General features: G+C 44.7%; 1 protein-coding gene across 5 annotated transcripts in view; it reads left to right on the forward strand.

Moving 5' to 3' along the window:
- The window catches only part of L3hypdh (trans-L-3-hydroxyproline dehydratase), a 642,804-nt gene that overhangs the window by 1,461 nt on the left and 621,352 nt on the right, over window positions 1-19,991 (forward strand). Inside the window, exons 2-6 of one of the 5 annotated variants that reach the window (XM_076922044.1) lie at window positions 2,791-2,960; window positions 4,963-5,085; window positions 5,170-5,307; window positions 5,885-5,970; window positions 9,401-9,894. In XM_076922044.1, the coding sequence (XP_076778159.1) occupies window positions 2,791-2,960; window positions 4,963-5,085; window positions 5,170-5,307; window positions 5,885-5,970; window positions 9,401-9,434 (551 nt within the window). In that variant the 3' untranslated portion in view covers window positions 9,435-9,894. Of the gene's footprint in view, window positions 1-2,790; window positions 2,961-4,962; window positions 5,086-5,169; window positions 5,308-5,448; window positions 5,856-5,884; window positions 5,971-9,400; window positions 9,895-19,991 lie in introns of those variants that run through there. The other 4 variants (XM_076922045.1, XR_013106783.1, XM_076922043.1 and 1 more) reach the window with 4 other exon arrangements.

Genomic DNA, 19,991 nt, shown 5'->3' on the forward strand with positions numbered 1-19,991 from the left:
AAAATTTTATTATTTTTTAAGTTAGTGGGTGTTGATTGTTTTATTGTTTTGAGACAGGGTATCAGTGTGTAGCCCTGGCTGGAATTTCTATGTTGACGAATTTCTATGTTCTGTCTCACCTGCTTCTGCTTCTTGAGTGCTGGTAGATTTTTTTTTTTTAATATCTGAAAAAAAAAAAACAAACCACTCCTCAAGAAACAGAGACTTCAAGATATGTAGAATTGTTTCCTGGAGATACAGGAACATGAGCAGGGTTTCTGGGTTCTGTAGTATAGATCTGTTGCTATCTGGCCAAGCAGGTAATCTGCATAATCAGAGCATTTACAAAGCCTAGCATTCCTCTCAGGAATCACCTGGCCGATGATGCTGGTTTATCTTTCATCCCTGGTGTCCCTGTAGCAAGAGTATTCAGCCTGCAACTTACAGGGCCCATTTGCCCAGGATCACTATGAATGTGCCCTCCATGAAATGTACACTTACTTAAACCATTTTAAATAGTTTGGTTTTTTTATTGTGTCTGGGTTTCATAGCGCTCCAGAATGAAACTTGCCACAGTGGCAGGTCAGACATACCTGCAAGCTTGAGTTCTATCCATGTAGATGTTTAGTGTTTGCCTGGACATGAACTGGGAGCTAATTTAGCCAATCCAGGAATAAGGTTACCACTGCTTTTCTCCCAAGTCTTTGAGCTGTGCAAAGCATTCTTAGAAAATCTGATCCTGATCCTCCCTGAATAATTAGACTCTGGATCAGCCTGGGCATGAATGACACTGTAGCGGAACAGGCTTAGGGCAGCCTCAGTAGAGAAAACACCTGTGAGGAAGAATGCCTCGGAGGTATTTGATGCTCTATGAGAGTATGGGTATCACATCCAGATTGGCTCTTCGGGGAAATGATTTATGATATAATAATAATAATAATAGTTATGGTTATTATTACTATTATTATTATTGGCTTTCTAAGACCATCCATTTAACTAGCTGGCTACCTAGTTTCTCCCTAAGCAATCAAGCAGCAGATTAAAGGAAGTCCACTTTGTGAGACCCTACCACTGGCAGCAGCAGCTACATTTTAGTCTCAGGTTCATAACAAAGTGGAGTACCCAGACCTTTCGATACCATACTTCCCCACAGCATTCTTGTGTGACAGCACAAAAGTTAGTGGACTTGAATGGTTCCACTGAGGCATGAGGGAAGGGAAATCCTCTTCTTGGAAGTACATAAAAGCCAGGGGATAGCACTGGGTATTGATCTGCCCCTTCTCATCTCAGTGGCCTTATGTGAGAAAGTCACCATCTGTGAAATGAAGGTCACCAGTGCTCACCTGTGAGGGCTACAGAGCTTACTGTAACCACCACCACCACCAACACACACACACACACACACACACACACACACACACAGAATAAATTACCTTTATATTGTTCTCAGTACCCTAGGGGGTCTTCTACAGTAGACTGTAAATGATTATGACCGAAGGAGTGGCCACATCAATGAAATTTGGAGACTGTGCAGACAGCCATTGTGGCTCTCTGGTCCTCTTGAGAATGCCATTAAACTTTGAAATCAAACTTCGGCCTTCATATTAACATTCACCACGCCTACTAATCTGTACTTGGTACTTTGTTATGTGTTACTGCATGGAATTCTCAAAACAACACTTGAAGGGGACATAGCAATTCCATTTTCCGTGCGAGGGCAGCGAAGCTGTACTGAGAAGCGGAACGGGATCCAAACCCAAGCCTGGAAGATTCTCTTCCTCTCATTCTTAACAGTTTTACAATTCACGAAGTTATATTTCCATGTTCTAGAAAACTCATGTATCCAAACTCATTCATACCATGTGATAGATTTGAAATGTTATTCTTTTGTCTAACTGACCTTACAAAGGAAGGCTGTTTTATTTATCCATCTTGAAACTCTTCAGTCTTCCACATGGTATATACACTCTTCGGGTAGGTATGCCCTAAGGGTTACCTGAAAGGAATCAATTTAAAAATCCCACTGATAAGCTTGCATAGACAAAGGGAAAGATTTCGGATTTTGCATTGAGTTCTAAATATATATTTCAGAGGAGCAGGCTGAGACTTCACGGTCAGCTGCTTCTGAGTCTGACTCCAAGCTTTGCCACGTATTTGGTGGCATCTCAGAAGAATGGGAGCATCTTAAATAATAGTACCTGCCTCTCGGTGCTGAGGTAATTAAGGAGCTAGTGTAGACAATGTGTCTAGCACACAGTCTGTGCTCCTGGTTGAGTCCCTTCATTTTCAATGTCTCCAAATAAGTGATTTAAAAAAGAAAAGTAGCAGCCAGGCATTGTACAAATCTGCAAGCCTGTTGCTAGTAGAATGGACTGTGCTACTATACCCAGATTTTTAAAGAATCATTAAAAAAAATTGTTTGGCATTATAACTGAAGATAACCAGTTTGTGAATAGCATTCAAGTCCTCCTCAAAGCCTTCCCCATTAGTATGTATTCCTTTGTAGTGTGCACAGGAGGATGTCCCAGAGCTTCCCCATCTCTTAGTCACTCTGTATTTCCTACAAAAGAGCCTCAGAGTAGTTAACAGATATGTGTATCTGAGAAGAACTGAAACATCCAGATACATTCTAGCTTATCCAACCCATCAATTTAAACAGGAAAGTGCACCTAGCTCTCATTTACCTGACACTTTGAAAATGGAGTTCTGCTTCATTCCTTTTCATCCTGAAAGTTTCTCTTGAGAGTAAACATAATTGAAACAATGTGATTTTTTCCCCCTAACAAACGTACCTGCAAATGCTTCTTTCAGACCTCACTGTGGATGTTCCTGGACATGGGAAAGTGGTGGTGGACATTGCATATGGCGGGGCGTTTTATGCATTTGTTAGTGCAGAAAAATTAGGACTTGACGTGTGTTCTTCGAAGGTGAGGGACCTTGTGGATGCAGCGAGCACACTGACCAGAGCGGTGAAAGCACAGGTCAGTCCCAATACTACCCTGATGACAAATCCCTCCTTCGGTGGCTTGGGCAAATACAAATTATCACACCCATTTAAGAAAATTAGGCACAGATGCATTTAAATATTTATTCGTATGAATAGGGCTCAAGCATGACACTTGTGAATTCTAGCTTTGACACGGAGAGTATTTGTAACCTCATCTCCATGTGTCCTTCGTCTTCCTGTTTTTTTAAAATAAAGTCAGTTTAGGTGATATGTGACTCTATTCTTTTTATTTCTGCCAATATATTTTGAGTCAGGACTCATAGGTAAAACAACATTACAGAGTTTGAATGTTTTTATTACATGATTTAATAGCCATGAAGGTAGCATGAGTGTATTTAATATGCTTGCATTGCTCATTATTATGGGCTCACTTAACAAGGCTTTAGTTTGACTTATAACTTAAGTGGAAAATGAAAATATATAACATTAGGCTGGAAAGGTGGCAGCTCATAACCATCTGATGTCCTCTTCTGACATCTTGGGTACCTGACATATATGTGCATAGATATTCAAGCAGGCAAAACATATGCAAAATAAAAACAAACATATTTAAAAGAAAATACATGGGATATTGCTGTTTGAATTTAGCATTTTTCTGGGGCTATCATTACCAATATACAGAATTATTTTATTGCAACTTTTAACACTCTTAATTTGCATTGGTTTTCTGTCCTATCAGATAGACAGCAAATGGTTTAAAAATACAAAATACTTCCACTTCATTTTTTAATGAAACAAAAAAAAAAAGCCTCATTTTTTTTCTTCCATCATTTTATTAGTAAAAGGAGCAATTTTGAGCTTTCTGTTAAAGCTTGAACTTCTTAGGCAGCTCATAATGGCAATGAGTAGACTTGAGAAAATCCAGAGTCCTTGTACTTTGAGAGAATTGAAGCTCCATCACCAAAGCACCGGGCAGAGAGATCGCGTCGTGCTTTTGGCCAGGCCGTCCATGTTGTTGATGCAGATTTAGGGAATGACCTTTTGTAGAGCAAGGTCCAAAGTTAATGCTCTCCAAGTTCAACCTCACTCTTTTAACATGTATTTAACAAGAAAATATTGCATATATCAGACACTAAGCTACATGCAGGAGACCCAAAGGAAGGACACACACCAGTATCCTGGGATCTTGATCTAGTGAAAGGAGCTAGCACCCCACGCTGTGTGGTATAGTGCAAGACAGCATGCGACTTTCAACGATGAAAGATAGTTTGCAGGCCTCTTTAACTTGGTTTGACACACTGCATTTTAGGAACCCAGGTCTAAGTGGCATGTGATAGATGTATTGTGATTATAGTGGTCTCAGACATCACTATCAGATATGATGATTGCAATGATCTCAGACATTGCTATCAGATACCACAGAAATCCAGGAAAAGTTCAACTACTGGACCTCCCAAGGACTGGAAGTACTGTTTCTTTGGGCCTGGATATTCTTTCCCACTAACGGTCCTGGGCTGTGTGTCTCTGTGTGCAGTCAGTCACTGCTTTTCAAGGAACCACTCAGTTTTTATTTTGTTGTTTTTCCTTCTTTATCCAGTTGTTTCTTACTTATCAATAGCCTCTGAATCCTTTTCACTTTCTTTTTAAAAAGTTTTACTCTGCTGGATTTTCCCACATTCTTCCCTTCCATGTGATGGTCTTAGACCAGGCACAGTCAGCGTGGGAACTCCCCATCCTGAATTCAGAGTTTCACAGAGAGTATGTGCTGGGCATACATATAAAATAGGACTGTGCATTTAGTTAAGGCTAGATTCAGAGCAGCTTCCTCAGCAGGAGCCCAGCATGAAAATCATAATTGCCAATAAAACTTTATCAAGAGGTTGACATAATATCAAGCAGTTACTTGCAAACTTACTCAACAAGGTAATTTCAAAAAATGATATGCATTGAGAAAATTATATCAAAGAGTCTGTTGACATTCTTTCTTAAGATGAATTTGAATCAAAACCTTTTACATGTGGTTGCTTTATTTGTAGTTTAAAATCAACCATCCTGAGAGTGAAGACCTTGGTTTTCTGTACGGAACTATCTTGACGGATGGAAAAGATGCTTACAATGAGGAACCCACCACCAACATCTGCGTGTTTGCTGATGAACAGGTATCGAAACTGTGTCTGTTAGGCTCAGACGTGCACCTGATAGACAGCACTCTCACAGTCCTGTAATTACTGATTCTGAAACAGGTCGACAGAAGCCCCACAGGCTCAGGAGTGACAGCCAGAATTGCTCTGCAGTATCATAAAGGACTTCTGCAGCTGAACCAGACCAGAGCCTTCAAAAGCAGCGCAACTGGCTCCGTGTTCACAGGCTGTGCTGTGAGGGTGAGTGTAACCGACTCCTTATAAGAGAATGTCTTTTGAGACAGCAAAGGCAGGAGCTGGGTGTCCCTCCGCCCGTGGAAGAGAGACACGTGAGACAATATTCGGGTATCACCACAGTGAGGCTTTAATCTGTATCAGCAGATGTGAAGACCGCGGAAGGGCCAAAGACAGGAAGAGGCACAGCTTAAATACACCCTAGAGTGACGTATTCACTTCTGATTGGCTGTTCACTCATCACCCCATATTACGCCCCGGGATGGGCAGTGACTTTGGCCCGCTTTCTGCCTTTTGCACCTGCACAGTCCATTGTTTACTAGTGGGAGGACAAGATGCCCTCGCCATCTTGGAATGGCGAATGCTGACATGCTCACTGCGGCTCCCAACAGCTGGGTGCTGGATGCATTTCTCCACTGTACTTCCAGATGAACATTTAAAGCAGACCTGTAAAAGCTTGGGTTCAGCTGGGACTATCAATTCTCAAAGTTTAGTGTTGTGCCTCTGGGTTGACCCCACTGTGCTTTCATGGGTCAAAAATATGTTTGTGATAAAACTAAGACATGGTTTGCTTTCCACTCAGCCTCTCAGAAGTAGTCACTGTGTCCCCCCTACAGGCTACATGACGAGTGATATCCCAACCAAGGGAATAATTGAATGCAGAAACAGGTGAGAATCCAGCTGTTTCTATTGAGACAGAGGCCCACAGGAATGTAAAACGGCGCTGCTTTTCTCCTTTATAACTTGTTGGCATAAAGTTATCTTTACTTACAAAAAAAAAGTGTGTATACATCACTGTGCAATTGGTTTGTTTTCAAATAAAAATAATGAAAAAAAATCCTTAATTCCCAATAAGTACTGAGAGATAGAACATGCATAAAGAAGAACTTCTGGAGGTCCTCAGATATTAAGGTGTAAAGGAATCATCCTGAGACCAAACGATTCTAGAAGCGGAGCCTCTGTGGGTTCTGGTTTGCTGTGTGTATGTACTGTACTTGGTACAGTAGTATATAAAAGATGTGAGTTGTAAAAACTAGATTTTTTTGCAATGAAATCAAATTGCAAATGTACTAACAATGAATCTACTCAGTAGTGAATGAGACCTGTTACAGAAGCCACGTTAGTGAATGATTACAGTCATAAAGAATCCATCAACACAGGGAGCAATCCGCCCTACTGTAGCTGCTCTTAAACTTTTTTTTTCTGAATACTGAATTACCTTTAACCTAAGAATCCACGTATTACACATTGATTTTACTTTTATTTGATGGCTTTCTTTTTTTATTGGATATTTTATTTACATTTCAGATGCTATCCCCTTACTCCATATCCCCCCTGCCCCTTACCCCATCCCCCTCCTGTTTCTATGAGGATGTGTCCCCACCTATCCCCCAACTCCCACCACCCCGCCCTCAAATTCCCCAACACTGGAGCATCCAGCCTTCATGGGACCAAGGATCTCCTCTCCCACCTTTGCACTACAAGGTCATCCTCCCCCACATATACAGCTGGAGCCATGGGTCCTTCCCTATGTGTTCCCAGGCTGGTGGTTTAGACCCTGGGAAGCTCTGGTTGGTTGGTATTGTTGCTCTCCTCATGGGGCCACAAACCCTTTCAGCTCCTTCAGTCTTCTCTCTAACTCCTCCATTGGGAACCCCTTGATCAGTTCAATGGTTAGCTGTGAGCATCTGCCTCTGAATATGTCAGACTCTGGCAGACCTCTAAGGAGACAGCTATATCAGGCTCCTCTCAGCATGCACTTCCTGACATCCACAGCAGCGTCTACCTTTGGTGTCTGCACATGGGATGGATACCCAGGTGGAATGGTCTCCAGATGGCCTCTCCTTCAGTTTCTGTCCCACACTTTGTCTCCATATTTGCTCCCTTGAGTATTTTGTTACTCCTTCTAAGAAGGAGTGAAGCATCCGCACTTGGTCTTCCTTCTTCATGAGCTTCATGTGGTCTGTGAGTTGAATCTTGGGTATTTCGAGCTTCTGGGCTAATATCCAATTATCAGTGAGTGAATACCAACACATTGATTTGATAATATACAATTGATTGTATAATATACAATATGTTGTATGTAATAATGTGAGTCACAATGTCTTCAGAATCTGAGACTGGGTTTAAATAGTAACCTACAGTATTTACTGGGGGCTTTTTTGTGTGGAAAGTTTCAAGCTAAGCACTTTATGCACGCTATTTCATTTAAACCTTACATGAATCTCTGAGATCATCACAGGCATGGCAGCAGAAACAGCTAAGAACTCTTATCTCTGATGACAAACAGGAGGCAGAGAGCACACTGGGAGTGGTGTTGAGGCTTTTGAGACCTCATAGCCCGACCCCAGTGACATCCACTCAAACCACCACAGGGGTAGCGCACTTGCTCAGCAAACACAAGGCCCTGGGTCCAACCTACACTGCAAAAATGATAAATAGTGGATCTACTTGTGCTTGGTTTAATACTTGACATTTTACTTTTACTTTCAATTATTCTTATTTTAAAAATTAGAAAATCAAAGGCCACGGCAGGATTTTTGTACCAGCTACTTTTATAATTGATGTGACCAAATACCCAGTGGAAAGCTTTATTCTAGCTCATAGCTCAAGGGAATATCTTCCATAATGGCAGGGAAGGCACAGCAGTACATTGGGAAGGCCTTGTGGCAGGAAGTCGTCTATCAGGAAGCACAATGAACAGGGAGCAGACTAGGCTATAAACCCATAAGACCACCCCCAATGACCCATATTCAATAGCTCTCCATCCTAAAGGTTCCACAGTTTCCCCCAAAGAGCACCACCAACGGGGAGCCAAGCATTCAGATATTTACATTAACCCATGGGGAACATTTCAGACTCAAAGCACAACAAATTGCCAGCGATTTGTGTTACACCCACCAGTTCCTCATTGCACTGTGCTCCTTCACTGGAAAGAGCCCTGTGCCTTCTCATGCTCATCCCGTGCTCCCAACTAGGTGATCCCAAATTTGGTCCTCAGCTTCTTCCTTCTAGTCTTCTTTCTCCAAGTAGATGCCACCGAAAATTTTTGTCTACTTCCTGGACGTCGGTTCTTGACCACCTGCTGACATAAGTCTCAAACCTTCGTCCCTGCCTTGTCTGTCCTGTACCTCTGTTCAGTCTAACCCTCAAGTGGTTCACTATATTTATCTTCAAGTGGCTGGTGTCTAAGTATCTTACATTCTGCATGTTAAAAGCTCCCCCTTCCTTCTCCCTCCACTCTCTCTCTCTCTTTCTCTCTCTCACATATGTTTTTCTCTTAGCTTTTTTTTGTTGTTGTTGTTGCTGTGATAAGGCACCATGACCAACGCAATGTATAAAAGAAAGCATTTAATTTGGAACTAGCCGGTCCAGAGGGCTAGAGTCCATGACTGTCATGTTCGGGAGCATGGCAGCAGGCAGGCAGGCTTGGCACTGGAGCAGTCACTGGGGGCTTACATCTTGGTCCAAAACCAGGAGGCAGAGAGAACTGAGAATGAAATAGGCTACCTCAAAAGCCTTCCCCAGTGACGCATCTCCAACAAGGCCACACCTCCTAATCCTTCCCCAAACAGTTCCACCCACCAGTGACCAAGCACTCCAACACATGAGCTCACAGTGCCATTCTCATTCCAAACAGCATACTTTTTCTTCACCTGTGTTAGTGGCATAAATAAGGCACTTCCAAGCTAGAAACTATGGTCAAATTGTTCATATTCACTGTTTCCCATTTGTCTGCATTGTCAAGGTATCAATTCCACCTCAAAATTATCTTGTATTCTCTCTCTCCTCCCCACTAAAAGCTGCTTTATGACCCCAGGTATCAGTTAGGAGTCAGAATTTTTTTTTTTCTTTTTTGAGACAGAATGTTGCTGGGTAACCTAAAATTCCCTCTTAGCGGGGTTCCGAGCGTCTAGACCCTTTTCTCCCACGTGTCCCCTTTCCAGGTAAGTTAACTAAGACACACATCTGACTTTGTCACTCACTTCAAAACCTTCCTGTGCCTGAGGATTGACATGTAGATTTCTCTTTTTCAAAGCTTAGAGACAGCGGACACTGGAAGAGCTTCTTAGTCTGCTTCTTTTGTCTTCTTTTTCAGGAAGCAAAGTGTGGAGATTTCAAAGCTGTCATAGTGGAAGTTGCAGGACAAGCCCATTACACAGGGACAGCAAACCTGACAGTGGAAGACGGTGACCCACTAAGGGATGGCTTTCTTCTCAAGTGACTTTTTAAAAATAAGTTTTAAAGGTTTTTATTAGAAAGTAATCACCTTTAAATAATGTTTTCTCTACATTATGTGCAAACTTTCTAAAACAGTACACTGTCTAAATGTAAGGTACTATACTTCCTGTTTGCCACCCTTTGGAGCATAAATGTCACTAATGGGGCAAACAGAGTGCTGAGAATTCAGACGCTTTTTAATCATTAGCATACGTGCAAAATTAAAACACAGTTACTTAATCTGTGCTGTGGAAATGACAATACCTGTAAGTTTCTTTGAATGCTAGCTTCAGCTATAGACCACACAGTAGTAAATGTTGTGTTTGTTATTTTAATGTTCCAGTTTGAATAAAATAAAGCCATCCATAAGCATCATGGTGGGTTATTATAGTGTTCTCAACACTTGGCATTAATAATCTTGGAAGGATCAAAGGGAGCCAGCTTCTGTGACAGACATTGTTACAGCTGCTGCCGGGGTGTTGCTTTTACTATAGAGCCCCCATTCTGTGCCAACTGGTACCCAAGTGCCACAAAGTCACCAAGTAGTGCTGCAAAGACCAACTGGTAACCAGATTTTTGCTATCTCTTTAGATGACGCTATTTGGCTGGGGGGTGGTATTTTGCTTGTGTTTTCAGTTGATTGTTTTTCCTTTGGTTCATTCACTGGTTCTACAACCTCATGCAACATTATTGAAATACAAGTGTGAAGTAAAAATTAATCTATAAACCTTTGCAGTGAAATGAATCTCATGCCGCATCAGCTGACCTTGACTAGTGCGTTGTTCTTCACTGACAAGGCCCTGAGGAGGAAAGTCTAGAAGATCAAAGATAACGAAGATAGAAAAGGCGGGCTCAGGAGGTGTTGGACAGGCCATGTCTTATGCCAAGCAACTTTACTAACTAGTACACCATCTTGTATACTATTTGTAGGGGGTAATAGGATAGAGATAGCAGAAAGCTGTCATCCAATGGGACAAAGTCAGCCTGAAGCTAACCAAGCAGTGCTACACAAAAGAAGCACAAGATACCCCAGGGCATCACATTCCAAGCACACAGAGTCGCTAGGATGGATAACTCTAGCCATCAGTGGGGAAAGCCAAGTTTCCAGGATTGGAAACTTTTAACTCCTTCCAGGCCCTGGCCCCAGTCCCAGACTAGACTTTGCCAAGTTTGTCCCTGGGCAGGATCACAGACTAGGTTCCTATTGTCTTATCATGGGGGCCCCTGAGAAAGCCTTGGATCAGCCTGGCTCTCAACAATCACCTGCTTGCTAGACTTTTAATATGAAGAAATTTCGTTATTGGCATTCTTGTCAGTTAATACTTACCTTTGTGCCTATTAAAACAAACAAACAGTGCTTGAAAGCCAGGTGTGGGGACACATGCCTATAATCCCAGCACTTGGGAGGTGGAGACAAAAATATTATAAAGTTTGAGGTCAGCCAATATATTGAGGCCTTGTCTTTTAAAAATAAAATGGATTACCATCTGCCATCCTAAACTGAAACATTAGCTGTGGTACCTTCAGAAATTTTGATATATCTTCTAGGAGGTATGTAATATACTTCAGTTCTGAGCACATTAAATATAGAAAGTAAATTTTTTATTTCCTCATTACCCCCCAGGTACTTCTGGTTTTGGGTCAAAACCATGACTTAACTCAGAGGAAAAAGGGGCACTCTTATTAACTAAATTTCCATAGAATAGGTGATGTGCTTTATTTAAAGAAATAAAAGTAGAATCACTATTTTCTCTTAATCTTGTGTCTCATTAATAAGACCAAACACACACATACACCCTTTACTGAAAACAGCACACTGCTGTTGGTATCCTGTGGCTACGAAGGGTGCAGAACTTTATCCGTGGCAGTTAGAAATCCTCAGTTTTTGTTGGTAATAAAGAACAGATGGCTTTTGGCTGGTTTTCCTTCTTTAGAATTCTGTACAGATAGTATGTTCTCCATTAACTGCCTCAGGGTAGAGCCCTCTGCCTCATCTGTGGGATGCCATGGCTTCATCCCATTTATATATACGGTAAGGAGATGCTGGACAAGCATGTTGAATCTCTCTTGGCTCATATAGTCAGTCCAGAAGGTGTGTGACTCCAACAAACTAGTCATGCTTAACATCCGACATTCTAATCTGTCCTGTTCTTTGCTCTGCCTCCGTTGGAGTCAGAAAGACTATGGAGACCAACCCCACCTCCTCTAGCATTCAAATGGGAGCGATATTGATTCTGCTTCTAAACACTGCTCCCTGCAACCCAGTCCATCTCAAGGCTTACCGTTGTCAACAGACTGGAGCACCCCACAACCTCCTTCCCCTCAGTGGCATCGACCCTGAGTGTTTAAATGTGCTCATCTAAAGATGACAAAACAAGCAATCTTGTCTGTCTTTTAGTGTGCTTCCACCCTAATGCCTCCCCTTGGGATTCAAGCTTCTGGATACATGTTCCTCCTGCATCTAACCACTATCCGGTTTCTGTGTCATTACTCTCTGGAAACTGCTTGGCCTGTCAGATAGAACAGTTACCACAGGGTTCAGCACACCCATAGTAGACTGTGCTGGTTTCTTGTACTCAGGTGTGGTACTAATGAGAGCAGGATTCCTAACTCTTTGGTGCAAGGGTCACCCCACACTGACTCAGTGAGGCTCTCTAGACCATTGGGTTGATACTGTGAATCTGCAATCTCACACAGTATGGACTGTGTGAGCCACAGTCCATACCCCTTTCTTGTTCCAAATCTAGATTCTTTTTTTTTTTTTTTTTTAGAAAGACCAGACCCCCTCCCTCCCTACTTTTTATTTTTTTGTCCTTTGAGGATAGGTTCCAGTTTAGGCTTCCTTACGGTGTTTTCTCTCTGAGATCACAGTCTTTTATTATTATTATTATTTATTTTATGTATATGTGTACACTGTCACTGTCTTCAGACACACCAGAAGAGGGCATCAGATCCCATTACATGGTTGTGAGCCACCATGTGGTTGCTGGGAATTGAACTCAGGACCTCTGGAAGAGCAGTCCATGCTCTTAACCACTGAACCATCTCTCCAGCCCCCAAATCTAGATTCTTTAAGAATTGGGCTACCCTTCAACCCTCAAAAAGCCACACATTGTATACTATTCCTTCTTAGAGCAATGTTCATACATCTGTGCAGCTATTCACCTAAGGCCTTAAAATGCAGATTTGGCTTGATTGGGCTTGGGTTGGTGTGGAAAGCTTCTGCCGCGCCCTAAAGATGGCGCCTACTGCCTTAGCCCTCTTGGGGTAAACAAGTCCTTATTTGGTGAGGAGGCTGCACTTGCCAGTAGCCTGATCTCTCGTCATGGGTGTCAGCCTATGGTGGAGCAGAACTATGGTGGGCAGTCCACTGGAGGATACTTAAGCTGCACTCGAGGGAGGCACGGGAGCATACCCTTGATGCTGTAACTGAAAGTCATTCCTGAGTAAAACTGTCACTGGAAGGAACTGGTGTGCTAGTCTTTCTTCCCTGCTGGTCAGGGTGGTCGGCGCGGCACAATTGGTGGCCCGTACGGGGAACTTCTCTGCATGAGTTCCCGGAGTTCCAGAACCAGGGGCAGACAGGGCGATCGATCGGTAAGTGGCCGGTAAGTGGGGCCCATCAACAGACAAGGTCCTCGGAAGGAGGCGGCATTTGTTAAGGCCCTCGGAAGGAGGCGAATAAAAATGAAAGTATAACGGCCGAAGGATTGCGCTCGTGCCAAGAGGGATCTTTTTCTTAGCTATGGTTTTGATACGCCGCGAGCGTCGCCACTAAAATGGGGACCTCGCCGTCCTGCCCAGTGAAGGTAGCTCTTCATGAGCTTCTTGATAGTAAAGGCTTGAAATTTAAAGATCAAGCTTTGGCTCAATTTCTTAGTGAGGTGGAAGCGGTGGCTCCGTGGTTTGCAGTGTCAGGAAACCTGTCGTTAGCCTGCTGGGATAAATTAGGAAGGGATCTGGACTGAGCATGGGAGGAGGGTACTCTGCAGGACAAAAAGGGAAAGACAGGGCTGCGAGGGATCTGGAAGGTTATTTGCACCTGCTTGACTAGTGAGGAGTGTGTTCCTGCCATTTCAAGCGACAACAGAAGTGTTAGAGCAAGTGAAAGAGATGCGGTCACAGACTCGATCTACTAGTTCAAAACAGTCAAAAGAGAGAGAAAAGGGAGAGTTACCAGGGCTATACCCAAGCCTGAAATATATAATAAAAAGCCAAGAGCCAGGGTCAGAGGATGAAATAGAATTAGAAGAGGCAGTACAAGAGCTGCTAGCTAAGATGGAGGATATTACAGCCAAAAGGAGGAAGAAGCCGCCTAGCAAGAAGAAGGAGGAAGCGGGTGGGGCAAGGCAGACGGGATAGAACCGAGTGAGCTGCCACCTTATGCGGAAGTCTCCAGCGCAGAAAGCTCCAGGACACGACCACAAGAGGGCGCACAGGGCTTGACCGTTCCGAAGTCATCCTGTACGTTTTGTCCCAAGACCTGGCAGGAGGCGGCAGCCGCCTTCCCTGTCTTTGAGGATGCTAATCAAGTGAGGTCTTATGAGCCCCTAGAATTTAAGATTCTCAAAAATTTGGCTGATTCTGTGCAGGCATATGGTGTCAATGCCTCTTTTACTCAGGCGCAGATAGAAAGGCTTACTAACTCAGCCATGACACCGACAGACTGGATGTCTCTTGTGAAGGCCTGCCTGTCCATGGGACAATACCTTGATTGGAAGTCCTTATATACAGAATTTGCTCAACAGCAGGCTCGAGAAAATGCAGCTCAAGGTCAGGCTGCATGGAGCCTTGATATGTTAATGGGGCAGGGCCAATGGCTGAACAATCAGACAGCATATCCAACACAAGTATATGCACAGATAAATGCTATGGCAGTGAAAGCATGGAAGGCCTTACCAAATAAAGGGGAAGTATCAGGTAATCTGACAAAGATTGTCTAAGGGTCTATGGAGTCTTTCTCAGATTTTGTAGCCAGAATGATGGAGGCTGCAGGCAGAATATTTGGGGATCCTGATACCGCTGTGCCCCTGATACAACAGCTCATATTTGAGCAGTGTACTAGAGAGTGCCGACAAGCAATAACTCCATGGAAGTCTAAGGGTTTGACAGCCTGGATGAAGGCATGCAGGGAATTGGGCGGTCCTCTCTATAATACTGGCTTAGCAGCTGCAGTGGTACAGGGGATAGTGCAGCATTCTAAAAGCAAAACCAAAGCTCCTGGAGCTTGCTTTTCCTGTGGTAGGCAAGGACATTTGAAATGTCAGTGTCCTAATAAAGGAAATAGGGCCACGACATGTCCTCATGGGCTATGTCCTAGATGCAGGAAAGGTAATCATTGGGCAAATGAATGCAGATCGGTGAAAGATATCAATGGACAACCTCTTGGACAGATGAATACTTATCCTGTTTCAAAAAACGGGATGCAGGGCCCCAGGCCTCAGGGCCCTCAAATATATGGGGCCATGGAAGATCAGAGCAGTCCAGAGAGCAACTTGCCCAATATGAAACCCCGAGGAGGGCCACAGCGGGCTCTGCAGGGTTGGACCTCCACTGCACCGCCAGAGTCGCATTAACACCACAAATGGGAGTGCAGCTTATCCCTACAGATTTTAAGGGGCCTCTTTCTTCGGGATCAGTAGGATTATTAATTGGTAGATCATCATCAGCCCTGAAAAGATTAGTCATTCATCCAGGAGTTATCGATCCTGACTATGAAGGAGAGGTGAAAATTTTAGTCTCCTCCCCTAGGGGAGTTTCGGCAATATCTCCAGGAGACCGAATTGCGCAACTTCTCATTTTGCCCAGCCTGCATGATATGTTTCCTTCTAGAGACCAAAAAAGAGGAAATCGAGGGTTTGGATCCACAGGAGTAGATTCTGTGTTCCTTAGCCTCGATATGGATCAACGCCATTTAGTGGAGCTACCTTTGGTCCGCCGGTGCAATGTTGCTGATTCTCCTGCTTCTGCTGCCTCTGGTGAATCCTGTGATGACGGAATTGCGATGGGGGATCCTATCAGCGTCCCCGATGCCGATGCCCATAAGGCATGATGCTCAAGTGTTTCCACGATTTTTTAGTAGTAATGCTAGTATGGAAGTTACTTTTTTGCCTAAAGAAAATAGGAGTTTCAATTTGCTAGGAACCTTGTGTTTTCAGGTAATTAAGAATATTAGTGGTAAGAGTGATTGTATATTAATGTATAATCAAACAGCTGCCACATTATCATTGGCAGATAGCTTGACCTCGTGGATCCTGCAAGCAGTTCATCATCTGAAGGAGTGGGCGGGAATAGGAGTGTTAGCAGTTGCCCTAGTGGGTGTCTGTCTGCTCTGCTTGTTTTGTCTCTGTCGTATGGCTAGATCTCAAAGACGAGAGAGAGCCCTGGTGGTGCGTGCCTTTCAAGCCATTGAGGCTGGTGTCTCACCTCAAGCTTGGCTGACTGCTTTGAAGCAGTAACTCTCTATAACCCCTTATATTCAGGATTGGACAGCCCTTGTACCCCTGGAGACTTGTGATCTCACTGCACATGGGATGGATGTCCTACCTGTTTGTGTAGACCTCAGCTCTTGAACCTGGTGGGTTTGACCTATTGCACCCAGTAAAGTGAGTGTTCTAGTCTTAGCCGCTTGCTTTCGATCGTGAGCTCCTACGGAATCGAGCCTGCTTGATCAAGCAATGCTTGCTTCTGTATAAAAAGGGGGGAGATGTGGAAAGCTTCTGCCGCACCCTAAAGATGGCGCCTACTTCCTTAGCCCTCTTGGGGTAAACAAGTCCTTATTTGGTGAGGAGGTTGGGCTTGCCAGTAGCCTGATCTCTCGTCACGGGTGTCAGCCTATGGTGGAGTGGAATGTAGTATGGGCTGATGGGCAGTCCACTGGAGGATACTTAAGCTGCACTCGAGGGAGGCACGGGGGCACACCCTTGATTCTGTAACTGAAAGTCATTCCTGAGTAAAACTGTTACTGGAAGGAACTGGTGTGCTAGTCTTTCTTCCCTGCTGATCAGGGTGGTCGGCTTGTCACAGGTTGGCTTGTTTCTAATACTCTCGGGTATCTGGAGGGAGATTCCCCTTTGATAGCAAAACAATTTTTGCCAAATCTATGTTAATGACCTGGTGGAGCTCAGGTTTCACAGGCGAGTGGGTCTTTATCAAGCAACTTCTTTTCACCCTAAAACACTCAGAAACTCTGCCTTTTAGGTAAAGAATGGGGCTGGCCTCCACAAGCAAGTGTCAAACTGAAATGACACCAGAAATTTCCCACTGTGTCTTGCTGACTCTATCACCCACCTGCCTTGCTTTGGCCCTTTAAACTGCTTCTTGGTTTTAACCACCCTGACATTCTATACAGCACCCCCTTCTTTTTCACTGTCTTGCCCCTAAGGTATCCCATTCATACTTATGGAAATAGGGTGTAGGGTTAGAATAGAACATCTCTGAAGGGTAATAAGGATGTTCAGAGGGGTAAAGACTGGGCTCCAACAGGAAAAGATAGACTAGCAGAGAAGACACTGGTGCAGACAAGGGAAGAAGTGGACCAGGATGGTGTGAGATCTCTCTTGCTTGTTTGAACCATGTCCCTGACTGTGGGCCTTGATGGTAAAGTTAACTGCTACTTTCTTTACACCTCCTGTCTTAGTTAACGTTTTACCGCTGTGAACAGACACCATGACCAAAGCAACTCTTATAAGGACAACATTTAATTGGGGCTGGCTTACAGATTCAGAGGTTCAGTCCATTAACCTCAAAGTGGGAACATGGCAGCATCCAGGCAGGCATGGTGCAGGAGGAGCTGAGAGTTCTACATCTTCATCTGAAGGTTACTAGGAGAAGACCGGCTTGCAGGCAGCTAGGACAAGGGTCTTAAACCCCATACCCACAGTGACACATTTCCTCCAACAAGACCACACCTCCAAATAGTGCCACTCCCTGGGCCAAGCATATTCAAACTACCACACCTCTATAATATTCAGTCTCCATAGTATGGCACACAAATGCTGTCCCGTGAAAACCATATGCATTTCCCTTTCCCCTTTACCACTTCGAGCACCACCTGCTTGTAGCCTAGAATTCAGACACTGTCAACTTCAACATTAACCTCTTGGCATCGTGTTTGCATTCACTGTATCTCATCTTCCTTCTTCTCCTCTGCTCCTTACTCTGAGTAGTCCAATGTGGTTGGGCATAAAAGGTCTGTTAACTACTCTAGCAACTCCATTCTACTCCATTGAATTTTACATTAAGATAAAACACTCATCTCCTTGTAATGTATTTGTGTTTGCCTAAGACTAAGTCTTTTGGGACACGGGCTTTTATTTACTGTTTCCTAAAACTAGGTTGGAGATCATATTTACTGAACAACCTATAGGTGTTAGTATTCTGTCTAAACTCCACCTCCCCAGTTACCTGGCAACAGCCAGGTATGCTCCTCCCCACAGTTACCTGGCAACTGCCAGGTAGGCTGATCCACTATAAAAGGGGCTGCTTGCCCCCTCCTCTCTCTCTTGCTCTCTTATCCTCTTACTCTCTTACTCTCTCTCTTACCCTCTTGCCTCTCTGTCCCCTCCCCCACCTTCCTCTCTCTCCACGTGGTCATGGCCGGTCTCTACTTCTCTTCTCTTTTATCTCTTCCACCTCCCTCTCCTCACCTTTGCCCTTCCCCCTGAATAAACCTCCTCTCCCTTGGAACCACGTGGTCCCGAGTGGTCTATTCTGAACTGCGGTCGGACTTCTTAAAAGAACTAGCAATAGGTTGTCTATTTTCGCATTGAAATGATTGTCATCTGGGGTTGACTTTGCCTGAAGGGGATGTGGGGCTTTCTGGAAACATTTTTAGCTGTTGCAGCAGCTGCTGGATGGAATCGACCAATGGGTAGATACAAAATGCAGCCAAGCATCCTCTGCATGGAAAGCCCCCACCAACAAAGAATGCAAACATGATGATCTAGCCCAGACTGTGTAAGACTGATTCTGAGAAATCCTTAAATGCACTTGTGTTTATACTCTTGTTTCTTGTAGCATACACTGAAATAAACCCTGTAGCACTGATATGGATTCCAAGACCCACAAGCGTCCTAGACATTGTTCAAGGCTTTCTTGAGCTTGTAGGGGCATTAGCATCTCCTGGAGAGCTTGTTGAAGCTCAAGAGTCTGGACCTCCTCCCAAGTATCAGATCAGCAGATTTTTGCATCTCTAGAAGTTTTCCAGCAGTGCTGAAGTTGCTGGCCCTGGACCCACAATTTGCAACAGTTGCTTTAAAGAACACAGGTAACCAGAAGGTTTAATCAAGCTTTTCCTACTTGAGGCCATAGCCACAATCCAGAGATACAATGTTGCTGGGCCGCTGGCCTTTCCTGTTCTGCTCTCTCCCCGTCAGGTTCGCCAAAGTGCTGATGACTGGTGGTGCCTTTGTATGGGCACGCACGCCACATCCCAGAGACCGATGGAAATAGGGCAGGACCTCTACCTCTATCTCTCCATGCATTAACCAGTTACCATCCAGAGGTCCAGGCCCTTAAACAGTAGATGACGTCTTCCTTCCTCCATCCACGTGCCAGCCCTTGAGAACATTGTTCAGGATCGGCTTGAGAGGGAGCCCAACCTCAGAAATGTTGAGTATAAGCAAGGAGTCTAATGAAACAAATTGTTTTAGCAGTGGTGTTCAAAGTGTGGCCCTTGGGGTCACCATCATCACCACCAATATGAATCTTGGTCCTCACCCTAAGCTACATTGTCCGAAACTGAGATTGGAACCTAGTCCCTTGTAACATGACTGATTCTGTTGCCCACTCAAAATACAGAAATATTGAAACATCCCACCCCCCCGTTCAAGATCTCCAGGTGGGCTGTTTTCCTTTCCTACTGTGTACACCAGAGACGCCCACAGCAGCATCCTCCCCCCCCACCCCCCAAAGGCCTCCTCGGGGGCATCTATGCTGGACAGAAAAGAGCAAGAGCACCTCAACTGAATCTGCATGGTTTGCGGGGTGGTCTAGCTTTCTCCCCGCCTGCCAGGGGGCTGGAGGTGGACCATGCCATCCTCAGACTAACAGACCCGTGGCTTGGTCATCTCCGGCTGGGACAGGAGAGAATGTGGGCCGGCCTTTTCTGGGGTACCGGCTAGCGTCCCGCCCTGCGCTCCTGCGGAAATAGGCTGGTCCTCGGAAACGCCTGGAACCAACGTCAAGGTTTCCACCAGTCCCGGGTGGTGACCGAGTCCCCCCCCCTCTCCCCGCGGCTGCCGTTCTGGTCCGCACAACTTTCACCCTGCTGCGGGATGAGCAGAGAGGCGCCTGCGAGGGACCCATGGAGGAGCAGGCGCGGACCACAGGCCGCCCGCGACGAGTGCAGCCTGCCAGGTAGCGCGCATCCGGGAGGAGCGGCTTCCACCGCACCGCGCCGCGTTGTAGTTTAGCTCCGTAGCCACCGTAAACGCTGGGAAACCAGAGCGATGCGGGAAGGTCGGAGG

Source organism: Arvicanthis niloticus, chromosome 23 (genome assembly GCF_011762505.2).
Source record: "Arvicanthis niloticus isolate mArvNil1 chromosome 23, mArvNil1.pat.X, whole genome shotgun sequence".
Classification (NCBI taxonomy): Eukaryota; Metazoa; Chordata; class Mammalia; order Rodentia; family Muridae; genus Arvicanthis; species Arvicanthis niloticus.